The 15892-nt window shown below is 39.4% G+C and overlaps 1 protein-coding gene across 1 annotated transcript in view; it reads left to right on the top strand.

Moving 5' to 3' along the window:
* LOC109928243 (dynein axonemal heavy chain 17-like) overlaps nt 1-15892 on the top strand; it is a 334316-nt gene that overhangs the window by 63116 nt on the left and 255308 nt on the right. Inside the window, exons 10-14 of the mRNA XM_048610756.1 lie at nt 526-648; nt 3203-3550; nt 9595-9686; nt 11508-11634; nt 13421-13573. Of these exons, the coding sequence (XP_048466713.1) occupies nt 526-648; nt 3203-3550; nt 9595-9686; nt 11508-11634; nt 13421-13573 (843 nt within the window). The remainder of the gene's footprint in view (nt 1-525; nt 649-3202; nt 3551-9594; nt 9687-11507; nt 11635-13420; nt 13574-15892) is intronic.

Raw genomic sequence — 15892 nt, 5'->3', positions numbered from 1 at the left:
TCAATGGCATAAAGTGAGGAATTTCTAGAGGCAACCTTGGAACTCCTGATGTCCTTCATTGCTGAAGTTCTAAATGGGGAGGAATCCCAGCACTGTCAAAGTCCACTTTGTAATCCTGTATGCATTATGCATGTAAACTTAACTTCTACTCTATTGAGTTCTAGGAATTTTGATACCAGTTTGTAGTTAAACTGTTTAAGAAAATCTAAAGTGCTGTTTGATGATCTCAGCTGATCCATCAATATGCAGCAGTAGTAATACATCCCCAGTGCCTTTGGCTAAAGAGAGGAAAAATTCTCCTGAACTTCTATTCCATTTTTTGTTACATTTGGCGGTTCTGCTGAGAAAAGTGTGTCGGAGGACATGATTACAATTTTAATGAGGCAAAAGAGGACACTTGCAACACATACTCAATGTATTTAGAAATGAAAGGGAAATTGATTTTTGCAAAGAAGAGAAATTTGATTTTAAGAAGTGCAGAGAAAATGTGAAATTATTGTTTACTTTCTTACATTGTTTTTACAGGTCAATTTTGTGATGTCAGAAGAAACGACACTTGCAGATCTATTGAGTCTGCAATTGCATAACTTTGAGGATGAAGTACGCAACATTGTTGATAAATCTGTAAAAGAATCTGGAATGGAAAAGGTATTGGATTCATTAATTAGTTTGAGAAAGAGGATTGATGCAAACCCCTAAATACTTAGAAATTTCCATTTTCACCAGTGTGCTCATCACGCATAAGGGCAGATTTTAGGAATTTGCACTTTCAAGAAATAGAAAATCCAACAGGATTTGGTCACATTTCCATGCCAATTCTTAAATTATGCGTCAGGTCAAAGTTTTGCATTGGGAACGCAGATTTTTAATACCTACTTTTATAACTAAATATTACTTAAAGGTGACTCTCTCAAAATTGATCTGGATGTGATCTGTGAGAAAACATTTATCTTAAGCGTCAAAGGCAACAGGATGGTATGTTGCCTCTATGGTGCCAGAGTCAAGGGTGTGTCAGAGCGGGTGAGAAATATTCTGAAAGGGGAGAGTGACCAGCAGGAGGTCATTGTGCACATTGATACCATTGATATCGGTAGAGAAAGGGATGAGGTTCTACAGAGAGAAGATAGGAAATTAGGCAGGAGGTTAAAAAGTAGCACCTCAAGGGTAATAATACCTGGATAACTCCTGGTGCCACATGCTAGTGAGAAGTGGAATAGGAGGATAGGGCAGATGAGTGCCTGGCTGAGGGGCTGGTGAATGCGACAAGTATTCATATTTTTGGACCATTGGGATCTCTTCTGGGGTAGAGGTGACCTGAATAAGAAGGAAGGGTTGCACCTGAATTGGAAGGAGATCAATATCCTGGTGGGGAGATTTACAGTCTTAGAGTCATAGAGTTCTACAGCTCAGAAGTAGACCTTTTGGTCCAACTTGTCCATGCTGACCAGACATCCTAAGTTAATATAGTCTGACTTACCAGTATTTGGCCCATAGCCCTCAAAACATTTCCTATTCATGTATCCATCCAGATGCCTTTTAAATGTTATAATTGCACCAGCCTCCACCACTTACTTTAGCAGCTTATTCCATACAGGCACCACCCTCTGTGTGAAAAAGTTGAACCTCAAGTCCCTTTTGTATCTTTCCCTCTCATCTTAAACCAATGCCCTCTTGTTTGGGGTCCCCTACCTGGGAAAAAGACCATGGCTATTCACCCTATCGATACGCCTCATGATTTTATAAACCTCTATAAGGTCACCCCTCAGCCTCTCAGGCTCCAGGGAAAGAAACCCCAGTCTATTCAGCCTCTCTCTTCAGTCCCAGCAACATTCTTGTATATCTTTTCCGCACCTAAACTGATTCCAAATCTTGTTCTTTTGAAGATCTTAAAAATGTACGACTGGTCTTTTTCTTTTGAGGAATGCTACTCCTTCTCCTTTTGCTTTTGCTTATCCCTCCTAACTTGCAAATATGCTTGGGTGTTCAGTTCCCAAGTTAGTTGCCCTATATTCATGTACATATGTTATGTACATCTCTGTAATGGCAGTTATATTGCACTTATTCACCTCAATTTGTGTCTTTAAATAATCAACTTTTTTGCAAATGTAATATGCATTCAAATGGAATACCTTTAATTCTGTCCTTTTAATAATATTCTCCATTCTGATCCCATTTGATGTTTTTCTTCATCTGGCCTTTACTTGTGCTTGCTATTTTTCTCCTTTCTTTAAACAGTTTTGCTTCAACCTGAACTCCCTCTTAGCCTCCTTTCCCCTGCCAGTTTAGTTTAATCCTTCTCAGTTACACTATCAATGTCCCTGTGAGGATGTTTGATGTACAGATCCCATCTACCACAGAACTATGCCCCACGCCTCAGAAATCTGACATCCTTCCTCTTTCTTATAGCAGTTCTCCAGCTGCAAGTTCAGGCACTCAGTTCTCTTATTCCTATACTGACTAATGTGGGACTGGGAGAAATTCTGAGGTTACTGTTTTTGAGGTACTGTTATTCAGTCTGCATCCTAACTACCTGAAATTTGCTTTCAGGACTTCAACCCTTTTCTACAAAAGTCGTTGGCACCAGTATTAACCACAATCTCTGACATTTCTCCCTCCCCCGAAGACTGCCCTGAAATCCATGATATCCTTTGACCCAGCACCAGAGAGCAAGATATAATTTTGGTGTCATGTCTATGGCCACAGAAATATATATATATGATTCTCTAACTAAAGAATTCCCTATCAATACTGCTCTGCCCCTTTTTTCCTCCCTCCCAGCACAGCCATGATGTAGCTGACCTGGCTCTGACTCCACTCCTCTGAGAAACAGTTGACCTTGCCAGTATCCAAACTGAAAACCAATTAGCGAGCAAGATTATCTCAGGGGACTCCTATACGACTCGCCTGGTACTTTTAATATTCTTGGCAGCTACATTCCTCTATGCTCTTAAGCTGTCATGTGACCACTTCCCCAAATATGCTATTCACATAACTTTCAGCCATGCAGGTCATTACAGTGAATCCAGCCTCCATTTGAGTTCCAACAACCACCCACTTTATTACTATGCTATTGCTTGGTCTGTATCTACTGGAGTTATTACGTGTGCATATTTTATTAAAATTAAACATCAAAAATTACAAATTCAAAGGATAAATTGATTAACTTTAACAAAACAAATTTTTTTAATTCTGTATTTTACAGGTGTTGGGTCAGCTTGATAACATTTGGAGTGCAATGGAATTTGAACATGAAGTTCATGGCAGGACAGGAATTATGTTATTGAAAGGAAGTGATGATCTAGTAGAGACATTGGAGGACAATCAAGTTCAGTTGCAAAACTTAATAACTTCTAAATATATTGCATATTTCCTCAAGGAGGTCTCCAGCTGGCAGCAAAAGTTGTCCACTGCAGATGCAGTCATTTCAATCTGGTTTGAGGTTCAGAGAACTTGGGTTCACCTTGAGAGCATTTTTATCGGTTCTGAAGACATCCGTATGCAGCTGCCTGAGGACAGCAAGCGTTTTGAAGCAATTGATGTTGACTTTAAAGTATGTAGTTTTCATAACGAAAACGTAAAAACAGACATTCTTTAATTAGCCAGCTATTGTTCTAAATGGGTCATTTAAAGGGAGAGGCAGGCACTGGTTTTATTACTCAGAAGGCTAAACTGAATGTCTTTGGGGATATGGGTTCAAATCTAACCATAGTAGCTGGTGGAATATTAATAGAATTTGGAATTTGAAGCTAGTTTTACTAATTGTGACCATGAAACTATTCTTATTTTGTAAGGTTTTAGAGTAGATTTGTAGCTCAGGTTGTGGATGTTGTGGTTGGTTGACTCGCCGAGCTGGTTCGTTGTTTTTCTGCAGACGTTTCATTACCCTGCTGGGTAACATCATCAGTGCAACATCCGATGAAGCGCTGTTGGGTTTTCCCGCCTGTTATTTGAACTCTGGAGTCCTTTGAGCTGGATTACCTCACTTCCGGTCTCCCTTCGCAGTGGAGTGTATATGGGGTCGAGCTCTATGTGTTTGTTGATGGCTTTCTTCGTGGAGTACCAGGCTTCTAAGAATTCCTGTGCTTGTCTCTGCCTTGGTTGTCCCAGGATCTTGGTGTTGTCCCAGTCGAATTGGTTGTTCTCCTTATCCACTTGGATAGAGATGAGTGAGTATTGGTCGTGTCTTTTTGCAGCCAATTGATGTTCGTGTACCCTTGTTGTTAATTTCCTTCGTGTTTGTCCGATGTAGTGTTTGTCACAGCCTCACAGTTGTCACGAATGACATCAGGAAGATGCTACACGCCCTGACACACTCGTCACGCTACCTTACATCAGGAACACATCTGAACTGACCACAAGACTCATACAACCACTGGCCATCAGAGTAGCACACAAATCCACATCAACCCTACGACAACTGCTCACCAGAACCAAAGACCCACTACCCACTATGGACAGAATCAATGTCATATACAAGATTCCCTGCAGAGGCTGTGACAAACACTACATCGGACAAACAGGAAGGAAATTAACAACAAGGGTACATGAACGTCAATTGGCTGCAAAAAGACACGACCAATACTCACTCATCTCTATCCAAGTGGATAAGGAGAACAACCAATTCGACTGGGACAGCACCAAGATCCTGGGACAAGCAAGGCAGAGACCAAGCACAGGAATTCCTAGAAGCCTGGTACTCCATGAAGAAAGCCATCAACAAACACACAGAGCTTGACCCCATATATACTCCACTGCGAAGGAAAACTGGAAGTGAGGTAATCCAGTTCAATGGACTCCAGAGTTCAAATAACAGGCGGGAAAACACAACAGCACTTCATCGGAGGCTGCACTGATGATATTACCCAGCAGGGTAATGAAACGTATGCGGACAAACAATGAACCAACCACAATATTTTTATTTTGGTTCAGTGCAGACATTTGGTGAAGGAAATCTGAAATCCTTACATGATGTGAGTACGTCTGACTCCAAATCCATTAGTAACTCTTAACTGCCTATAGTAAGCCATTCAATTCAATGTGGGTCGGGCAAGAAATACTGGCTTTGGCAGTAATGAGAACATTTCATCAAAGAAAAAGATGATAATATTCTAAAAGCTTGCAAATCATAATGAATGTTGAGAATGACTGCATATCCCTTTTGCTCATCAAATGCTCTTGTTGGGTGCAACCTAATTAATCTGCGGTGTAGTTTCCTATGCTCCTCTTCCTTTAGCTATAGGCAGTCCCCTAGTTGCGAATAGGTTATATTCTTGAATACGCTCACCTGTGCAGGCCCTTTCCTGGGCTCAGAGGTCATTCGTGCATAGAACTCACTTGTTAAGCACAGGGACAATGATAGAAAAACTGCAAACATCTTTTGCATTATACAGACTCCTGGAAGTGTTGGTCACAGACAACGGGCCATCGTTTACCAGCAGGGAATTCGAGTATTTCCTAAAGTCGAGTGGCATTAGGCATATAAGGACAGCTGTATACCATCCATCATCCAATGGTCGGGTGGAAAGAGCAGTCCAAACTTTGAAGGCAGGCTTAAGGAAACAGCCTACAGCTTCACTCGATACCAAACTGTCCCAGTTCCTATTTGATTATCGGACCACTCCTCATGCAACTACAGGGATAGCTCCTGCAGAGTTGCTAATGGGGAGAAGACTCTACAGCAGGTTAAATCTGATCTTTCTGGACCTGGCCGTGAGGTGAAACGGCATCAGGAACACAAATGCCAGACACAAGACTCCTCTAAGCGAGAGAGACAGTTTACTTCAGAGGACGAATTTTGTGTAGGAACCATGACATGGCCCTGCATGGGTAAGAGGCATGGTCAACCTGAGGTCAGGTCATGTGACATACAAAGTTTGTGTAGGTGAGGCAGTCCTGAACAAGCACGTGGACCTCATGAAAGCTGCAAACTTGCAAACGGTGCAGGAACAAAACATACCTGGCCCCTCAGAACAGCTGGAAAGGCTGCTGGAACCCACGAGTTCTCCCCCTCCATCTAGTGTTGAAGTAATCTTGGGGTCTGAGATGGACTTGGCAGAATTCGCATGCTCAAAGCCTTTACCACCTGAAGAAGAGGATACATTTTTTCCGAGATGCTTTGGATGCAAGAGTTGGGCTACGATTTGGTGTGTGCTGTCCGTATCCGAAGCTGAGTCGGAGGAACTGGACCCGGTGCAAAAATGCCCCAGAAGAGAACACGAGAAAAAGAATGGATCTATGTCCTCAGACTTAGAGGGAAAGGGATTTAGTGATTGTAATGCAGTCAGCCAGGTGGACCTTATAGAATAAAAATTCCCTGATTGGGGCTGTTAACCTGATCCAATCAGGGACCCCTGGCTGACAGATATAAACAGGAGTGTCAGAGGTTCTGTTGACTCTGAGAGTTGGCTCAGAGAATGCCGAACCACTGTCAAGTACTATGGAGATGTAAATAAATGGTGACCTGATGATGAGCTACTGACCTCTGTGGAGTTACTTCGCATTGGTCGGTCAGGTGATCTGCCTGACATCCTTACTTTTGTCAAACTTTGTTGTGGTTTGATTCAATTGAGTGACATGCTAGACCATTTCAGAGGGCATTTAAGAGTCAACTACATTACAATGGCTTTTGAACAATGTGTAAGTCAGACCACGTAAGGATGACAGATGTTCCTTCCCGAAAGAACATTAATGAACGAGATGAGTTTTTATGACAATGGTTTCATCATTATCATTAAACTAGCATTTATTTTTAAATTCAAGTGTATGAATTAAATTCAAGTTCCATCATCCTTCCTGGTAACATGCAAACTCATGCACAGTGAAAATTACTCGAGTCTGTGGATTACTATTTCAATGACGATAATGTTATGCCACTGCCTCTCAAACCTATGTTTCCATGCATTCTGTCAACTTCCGTTTTTGCGTAGAGATGTTATATTTGTCATGATGATTATTCTAACTTCATCTCTCCCTTAACCCCCTTGATTTTCTTTTATTATTAGAATTTTTTTTTTAAACAATGAAGAAAGATGCAAAATATTTATTCAAAGTCTTTGCCATTTCCTTGCTTTTGATTGTAATTCACCATGCTCATTCTCTAACGAATCAACATTTTCTTTTCTTCCTTTTTATACTCTCCTGGAAGTGTCTACTGTCTGTTCATATATTTCTTGATCATTTACTCTCAAACTCTAATTTTCCTGTTTTTAAAGTCATCATTGCTGGTTTCTAAAATTTACATCACTGGCCTGGCACTAATCTGTACAAGATTATCACTTTCAATTTGAAACATCGTAGACGTAATTTTACTGATAAGTGCTATATCATTTTCACTGATTTCTTCTTCCTAAATGGAATATATCTTTTGTTGAGAGTCATGGAATAACTTTTCAAATGTCTGCCTATACCTTTTGATCTGCTGGAATTGGGAGGAGTATACAGCATGTCAGCATCACCGTGAAGCAGACTGAAATCCATGAAAATGGTAGTTGGAGATAAAAACTAGCAGTAGAGAGCCCCTTCAACCTGTTTCTTCCTGATAGAACTGAAATGTGACATCATTGGAAAACAGTTAGGTGATTGGTGGGTGTTTCTTCCATACAATATTTGATTGGCCAAATGGTTTAAATCAGGAGACGTTGTTACTTGTGAGGAGTACAGTTAGGAAATTCACTTTTAAAATATTTAACATCTTTATTAATTAAAGAGAATAAAGGTTGCTGGACAGGTGATGTGTTGCATCTGTAATATGTGGACACTGGTGCTCTCCAAGATGACCACATTTGTAGGAAATATTGTGTGCTTGAGGAAATTCAGCTCAGAGTTGCTGAACTGGTGTCTAAGCTGTGGGCGTTGTGATACATCTGGAATGTAGAGAGTTACTGTGACACTCTTTTTCAGGCGACAGTCACACCCCTTAGATTAATGGCATTAAAGTTGGTCTGTGGTCAAGGAAAGGTGGGTGTCACTGGGAGTGAGGCAGGTATTGGGATCCAGAATTTAGCTTGGATGAGCCTCAACCACTGCCTTGTCCAAAAGGGACAAGATTCTTTCTCCTGATATGGGCACAGACAGCAGGGAGGATTAGCAAACTGATCAAAGCACTGTGGTACATTCAAATGGGAGAAAGAAAAGAGAAATGTTACAGTAGCAATAGGGGATAACATAGATAAAGGAATAAATACTATTGTATCTATCTAATTATGAGATTTGTAGGAGAAGTGAACTTTGTCAGAATGGAGAATATGTTCATAGCAAAGAAATTGAGCCTGAGTCTTAAGAAAAGAATGCTAAGGTGCTACATATAAACAATTATCTTATATGCCTTGGAAATTTGAACAAATTTTCAAACAGATATTGCTAAGCTGAAAGGATTCAAAGTTTTCGAGAAGTTTTTGATGAAACAGACAGAATGAGGAAATAAGCTGAAGAGAGGAAATAGGTGCATAACAGAGAAACAATATAATAATTTGGCCAAATCATTAAAGGAGATGATAGAAAGAGGCAATTGTGTAAGGAAATAGGAGTGGAGGAGAAAATCGATGACAGATATAAACATGACTTGCAATTGACCTATGTGGTACATGTAAGAGAAATATAAGCTGGACAGAGATAGAGATTTATAGCAGTTATTGGTCTGGGAAGACGTTGACACCAACGAGCAATTGAACAAATTTTTTTCTACCACTTTAAAGTAGGAAATAATTCCTCAACAAAGTGTGGTAGAAGGAGGGAATTCACTCCCACAAAAGGCAATAGATGCTAGTTCAATTCATAATTGTGGGAAAGTCTAGGACCAGAGGGCATAATCTCAGAATAAGGGCATTGCCCATTTAAGACAGAGATAAAAAGGAATATCTTCTCTCAGACGGGAGTGCATCATGGAATTGTTTACTGCAGATGGCGGTGGAGGTTGTATTGTTAAACATGTTCGAAGTTGAGAAAGACAAATTTTTAATCAGTAGACAAATCAAGAATCATGTGAAAAGACAGGAAAATGGATTTGAGGATTATCAGGTGAGCCATGATTTCACTGAATGACAAAGTAGACTCAATAGACTGAATGAGATACTTCTGTTCTTGTGTTTTACAGTTTCTTTGATCAAGTTTCTGAACATCTCTTTTAATATCACCTTGTCTCACTGTCCATTTTTGTCTGAGTAGAACCATGTTAAGGATTTTCAGACATCTTTCCATGTCAAAGTTTATATAAATGAAAACTGTTATTCCTCTTGTTTGTATTAGTTTTAAATAGCTGTCATTAGAAAATTTATTTATATAAGTTTTATTCTTCAAGTGGAAATGCCTTACATGTGACACAAGCCTATCAAAAGATTTTTGGGAATTGAGTATAATTTGCGACGATGTAGCACTGCCATTTGTGAAGCTTACTTTGGGAGGTATCCTTTATATATTGAACAAGAATGGCAGAATTAAATGGAAGACTTTATAAAGTCAGATCAATATTGATTTAACTATTGCCGTTTTTTGCACTTGTGATGTGAACTTAGTCCAACTAATGTATGAAGGACAATTCCTCTTGAAGAATTAAAAATACATTGTTTGGTGGCTAATGTAGCATTTTGTACTCTGCAGGAAATCATGGCAGATGCAATAAAGACTCCAAATGTAGTTGTAGCAACAAATAAACCTGGTTTGTATGACAGATTGGAAGAAATACAGGGACGGTTAGTGGCTGCTTAATTTATCTTCTTTTTATATTACTGGAGGCTTACTTTCTTTTAGTTTTCAATTATTGCCAAGAACTGCCCAATTGCAAAACCACATCTGCAGATGCTTTTATCAGAGTTTTGTGAGCTGGTTATGTATAATCTACACCGTGCTTATTATGAACCAGAACATGTTGTTTGATTCAGTAAACCAAATGTGGGGTTGTACAGCCAAATCACAGTACTTGCACTGAAATGCATGCGCAATGTTACTCAATCGTGTAGTAAGTATAGATGCCTTTTTGGACTGACAGCTGCGTTTTGTTAGAGGGAAATATCACTCACATTTGCTTAGCACCAGCATGAAATGCACTGCTTAACCTGTTATTCAAATATTTGAGACACTTTGCAATTCCCTGTAATTTGAGATAAATTGGACACTTTTCACAGTTGAATGTGTCATTATTGACCCATTTGTGAGTTTGCATATAGACAGTCAACACCAATCTGATCAGGATAGCATTGTCCTGTAGGATAGCTTCGATGTGCATTTTAAGCTTGCAGTGTGAACAAATAACGAGGGTCCTATTAACAACATTGTTCAAATCCCAAAATGTGTATTGGCCAGTGAAGGTGGGTTTGTGGTCAACAGTGGTGGGGAATCCATTGGCATATTCCTCAACTAGCATGTTGCAGAAAGACAGCACATTAATCTGCTCCATCTAAAAAGTGAATTTGAACAGGTGCCAGAGTGTATGATAAAGTAAAGCAAAGAACTGCAGATGATGGAAATCTGAAACAAGAACAGAAATTGCTAGATAAACTCAGCAGGTCTGCTAGCATCTGTGGAGAGGATATATTAAGATGTGTGTACGTTGAAGACGATTCAGAGAATATGAACGAATAATCTACCTACCAGAAATATGTACAGGTTGAGAGGTTAAGACTCATTTCATCAACAAACCTTTTTCTCATGGAAATAGATGAACATGTTAACAAAGACTGGATTTATTTGGGCATACAATTTGTTATTTAAACTGAGCTTGATTGTTTGAGTTGCTATTTCATAACTTCAACCGATGCACATTACTTTGCTTTGTGCATTCACAAAAACTAAGTCCAGTAATCCACTCTTCCAGCTGTTGAATTTATGCTTCATTGATAAACTAGTGCAAAATGGGACATCACTTTTATGTGTCTTCAACAGCTCACAAATGTTTGGACATAGGAACCATGAGAATAAATTCTAACATATATCACAAGGCAGCTTGTTCCCCTTACACAAGTCCACTGAACATTTCTAGAACTTGGATTAAATGGCCTATTTTTGCACAGTGTGCTCAATAAAACATCAAGACAGCGAATGGCTCTCACTGGTCCTTCACCTTCTGTTGCTGTGCCTTTCAATCAGGCATAGAATGCCTTTGAATGAAGGGCCCTACCAGGGTACCCACAAGCTAACACATCAGAGTTTCCTGTTGGTCTTCTAATATAACCATTATATGAGATGAAGCCCTTGTGGAGATTCATTGTCCAGTTAGAGGCCTCCAGTGGAAGTGAGGAAAGAAAGCTTCCCACCTAGAACTTAATAAGGTCAAGGCAGGAAGGTAGCAAGATCCCCATCTAACTAAATATCCTACTGCCATCAAAATTGCCATGGGGAGAGCACGAGATTTCACCTGCAAACATTGTCTCTCTCTCCACATATATTGCAAGACCTTTTGAGTATTTCCAGCATTTTCAGTTTTTAATTTAGATTTCTAGCATCTGCAGAATTGTTTAAAGGTTCTAATTTCCGATGTTTAGAAAATCCCTTTAATTTTTGTGATTTCAATTTAGTTTAACTCTTTGTGAAAAAGCCTTGGCTGAATATCTTGAGACAAAACGACTGGCCTTTCCGAGATTCTACTTTATATCTTCTGCAGACCTGCTAGATATATTATCTAATGGTAACAACCCTATGGAGGTGAGGCACTTTGATGTATACTTTCAGTATTATAATGAACAGTATTTGCGGTATTTGCAGTTCTGACTATATGTAACTTTTTCAGACAAATAAGTAAAGTAAGCAAACATGTTCAATGCATAATTAGACAGTTGCCAAATTTACAACTAAGAATAACATTACAACTTGGAAAATCAAACTCAGTTCTAGTTGCTGTTGTGAATTCAATGTTGTGTTCTTGTCTAAAGTACTCTGAACACCATCTATTTTAATATTAATTTCATAATTTTCTGTTCCATATGTTTTGAAAAAATATTGATTCTACTGCATGTTGTAGCCTTTTACACTGAGATAATAGGCATTTTAAAAAATCTCTTTATAGTTTGTAAGTATCTCTGCCAAGTTTAACATTTATGGCAACTGTCTAATTGAACTTGGAAAGTTAGTGATGATATCCTTGAGGCTGGTTTCATCCAAAGTGTTGTTAGAGTGGAAGTTCCACAACCTGGACACTGAATTTATGGCGGATTTACAGTGTAGAACAGGGCAGGAAGTGGACAGTTAATGCTCGGGCCCTGTGGAGTACTGCTGAACAAATAGACCGAGGGGAGCAGGTGCATACTTCCTTGAAAGTGGAGATGCAGGTATACAGGGTGGTGAAGAAGGGGTTCGGCATGCTTGTCTTCACTGGTCGGTGCATTGAGTATAGGACCTGGGACATCATGTTAAGGCTGTGCAGGACATTGGTGTGGCCGATGAATACTGCGTACAGTTCTGGTCACCCTGTTATAGGAAGGATGTTGTTAAACTTGAAAAGGTGCAAAAATAATTTACAAGGACGTTGCTGGGACTGGAGGATTTGAGCTTTAAGGAGAGTCTGGAGGCGTTAAATAAGCTGAGGCTTTTAACCCTGGAACGTCGGAGGCCAAGGATGACCTTATAGAGGTTTATAAAATCATGAGAGATACAGATAAGGTGAATACTTACTTCTGTAAATCAATGTCCAGTGATAGACATTCAAATTAGTTCAGTGATAGACATTCATAGACATTCAAATACATTCAAATGTAGTGAATGCACTTGAGGGTGTAGCAATATACATTTATAAGTTGGAATTTAGTTCACTTTTCAGGCAAAAACAGGATTCTTCCTGGAAATCAGACTTTGAGAGAGGTCAAGAGTAGAGGCAGTCTATAGCTAAGCCTGGAACTGCTTGCTGTTTTCTAGCCCAATGGTATCCCAAGGATGAATTGAAGCTATTAAAAAAAATTCAGTTATATGTTTGGGGATCCAAAGTGAGTCATTTTGGTTAGTGATATGCCTTTAATGCAGCTGTCCGAAAACCATTGTGTGTCTTAGGAAATAAACTGTGAAGCTGCTAGCGACACCTTGAACATTTCACAGCATTCTTCCAGCTGCAGAGATGCATTGTTTGCAGTTCCATTGTGTGGGTTTGACGAGAATGTCTACATAATGCAAGTTGGTGACATTCCAGGAGCATGATGCATTGTCGCATTGCTTTTATCCACTGGAGGTTTCTGGAACATGTTCTGTTGTTGCTAGTAACCATCTTAATTTCAGCCATTGTTAATTTTATAAAAAAAAGACCACATTGTTTAAAACAAAACTTCTGATCACTCTTCATCCCTTTTGGATGTGAAACAGGTTATATACTATGTAGCAAGAAATTGTACAAAATTAGTAGAATAACTTCTAACATGACATGTGCATTGTTACCTGTGTGTGTATGAATGGTTTATTGAGAAAATCTCATTATTGTGGTGATTAATATTCCTTTATGTTCTAGGTGAGTCAACATTTGTCCAAGCTATTTGATAATATGGCTAAACTGAAGTTCCAATTGGACGCAGATAACAATCCAATGAAAGTTGGCATTGGCATGTACAGTAAAGAAAAGGAATATGTGCCATTTGATAAACTATGCGATTGCACTGGTCAGGTGACTGTCAATACATCAACTGCAATGGAATGATCATTAAATTAATGTGAAAGCATGTGATTATGTCAGATATCTACAGCACTCATTTGAACTGATACAGTAATTCAAAAATTCAGTTTCTGTGTGTCAATTCTGCTGCTACTAATTGGCTAGCCATTTCACCTTGCAGACAATTAGCAGCCTTTCTCTTTGAAATTTGCAGCCCGAGACTGCTTCACCACCGCACCACCCCAACCACCCCTCAGGTTGCGGTCAGGTCCCAGAATTAGTTCTGACATTGGGTGATGTAGATGTGTGACATTGTCCTGCTAATTGGTTGAAGACCTATTCACAGACTTGAATATACTATCTGGGTTTTCTGTGCACAATAAGAAAGTACTAAGGATTCTGAAACAATATTTGATTGAGGAGAAATGATGGGTATGTGAGTTCACTGTGTCTCTGGTTTCACATACTCTCTCCATCTCCCACATGCTCACACACTTTCTCCCTCACTCATACACACATTTTTTCTTCTCCCTCCCTCTCACCTTCTACTTTCCTCCCTCATACATTTCCCCTCCCACAATTTCCTTCTGTCCCATCCTCATACTCCCTTAACACCCTTAAAACCCTCCCTCACTCCATCCTCACACTATCTCTCACACCACTCCACCTACCATTCACTTTCGCTCCTTTCCACTTTCCCTTCCTGCTGACATACATTCATTCTCGCACATGCTTACCCATGGTCTCTGACCCCAAGCACCTTGCTCCACAATTCTTGACAATTTCTGCTTGGCTACCTGAGCTAGGATGAGAGAATGTTCCACCTCAGAGTTTGTCTTCGCTGTATTTGCCTGGCTAGCATTGGTCCCTTGCTGTCTCTTTCCCATCCTACACTATTGCAAACTCACTGAGACCATTGCTCCCATTGTGCAAACCTGAAGCTTCATGAAGCTACGAGTCACACAGCTCACAGCTCCTCCTATCAGAGGCTGTTTCTCTTCCTCATTTATGGGAGACAGAATGGGAAACCGCTTCTAATTGGAGGAGAATCTCCCTGCATAATCTTCTACTCATACTTCTACATTCTGAACAAAGGCTTGGCAGGTCATTTGGGAACCTCTAATGGCCCATTTTGTGGTCCTCAGCCCCTCAGTGGACAAGCCTGATCTACATTGTCATGGCCCTTTTGAATTTTGTTTCAATTAAATCACTCTTCTAAATTCTAGGATTTATAAGCCCAGCCAACTCCAACATTCCTTTTAAGACAATTCTCCTATGTCATTAATTAGTCTACTTAATGTTTGTTTTCCTGTCACTAAGGAAGGATGATCTTTCCTCGGTTGTGAGACCAAATGTGCACATGGTATTTAGTATTTTCAATGAAACAGTCCAAATACAAATATTACTAGGGCCAGATTTTGTTTTTTAAATGTAGGTTTACACAGTAATAAAGGTCATGTGCTAAAACAAGACCAATGTATTTGCCAAATAAGAAATTTTACAATAACAAGCTCAAGCAGCTGAATGGCCTACTCCCGTTATGATATAATCGTTCACTCAATGTAATGGTACCAAATTTGGAAAATACCAAAAGGTGCTCTCCTTGGGTATAATTTCCAGCTCTTTTGTTCAGGGACTCAACTAAGCCTTGAACTAGCTGTTTATGTAAGGCTTGAAATTATAGTTGAGGTATGATCTATGTGAACAATGAAGCGAGGTCAAGGCTCTGATTGTCCTCCTGTTTCTATATTTTGAACTCACAAACCTTCAGAGCTCACTCATTTTTCAGGGGCTAGTGGCACTGACACCTGAAGAAGGAGTGAGGCTCCGAAAGCTTGTGTTTTCAAATGAACCTGTTTGACTATAACCTGGTGTTATGTGATTTATGACCTTGTACACCCCAGTCTAACACTGGCAACTATGTTATGTTTTGAACTGACAGCAACAGAAATATACCAAGACCCCAAAATGAAAAAGAATCTAAAAGGAAATATTAATAAACTGAACAGACCTTTATCTAAGGAGTGAATCATTTGTCTCCGACTCTGTCAAACAATAGATTACCTCCACAGACCATAGATTTGTTTTGCAACAGTGCTTTCTTTTCAAATGATTACTTTCTGATTGTCAGGGGAAGTAAGTGAACTATAAAACTCTTAAATTAATAGCAAAAAGCCATATATTTTTCAGTGAGCTGGATAAGAAGAACTGTTTTCTTATATCCATAAAACATTCTTTACTGTGAAGGATTTGCTGGTCTGTCACTGCATTTAGCTGTTTTATTAATGTCACATATTCCGCATATTGATAAATTAGCAAGAAATCAGACTG

This window comes from Rhincodon typus, chromosome 23, assembly GCF_021869965.1.
Source record: "Rhincodon typus isolate 14 chromosome 23, sRhiTyp1.1, whole genome shotgun sequence".
In the NCBI taxonomy this organism is placed as follows: Eukaryota; Metazoa; Chordata; class Chondrichthyes; order Orectolobiformes; family Rhincodontidae; genus Rhincodon; species Rhincodon typus.
The sequence above is the reverse complement of the archived record's forward strand: the minus strand, read 5'-3'. Positions and strand labels throughout refer to the sequence as shown.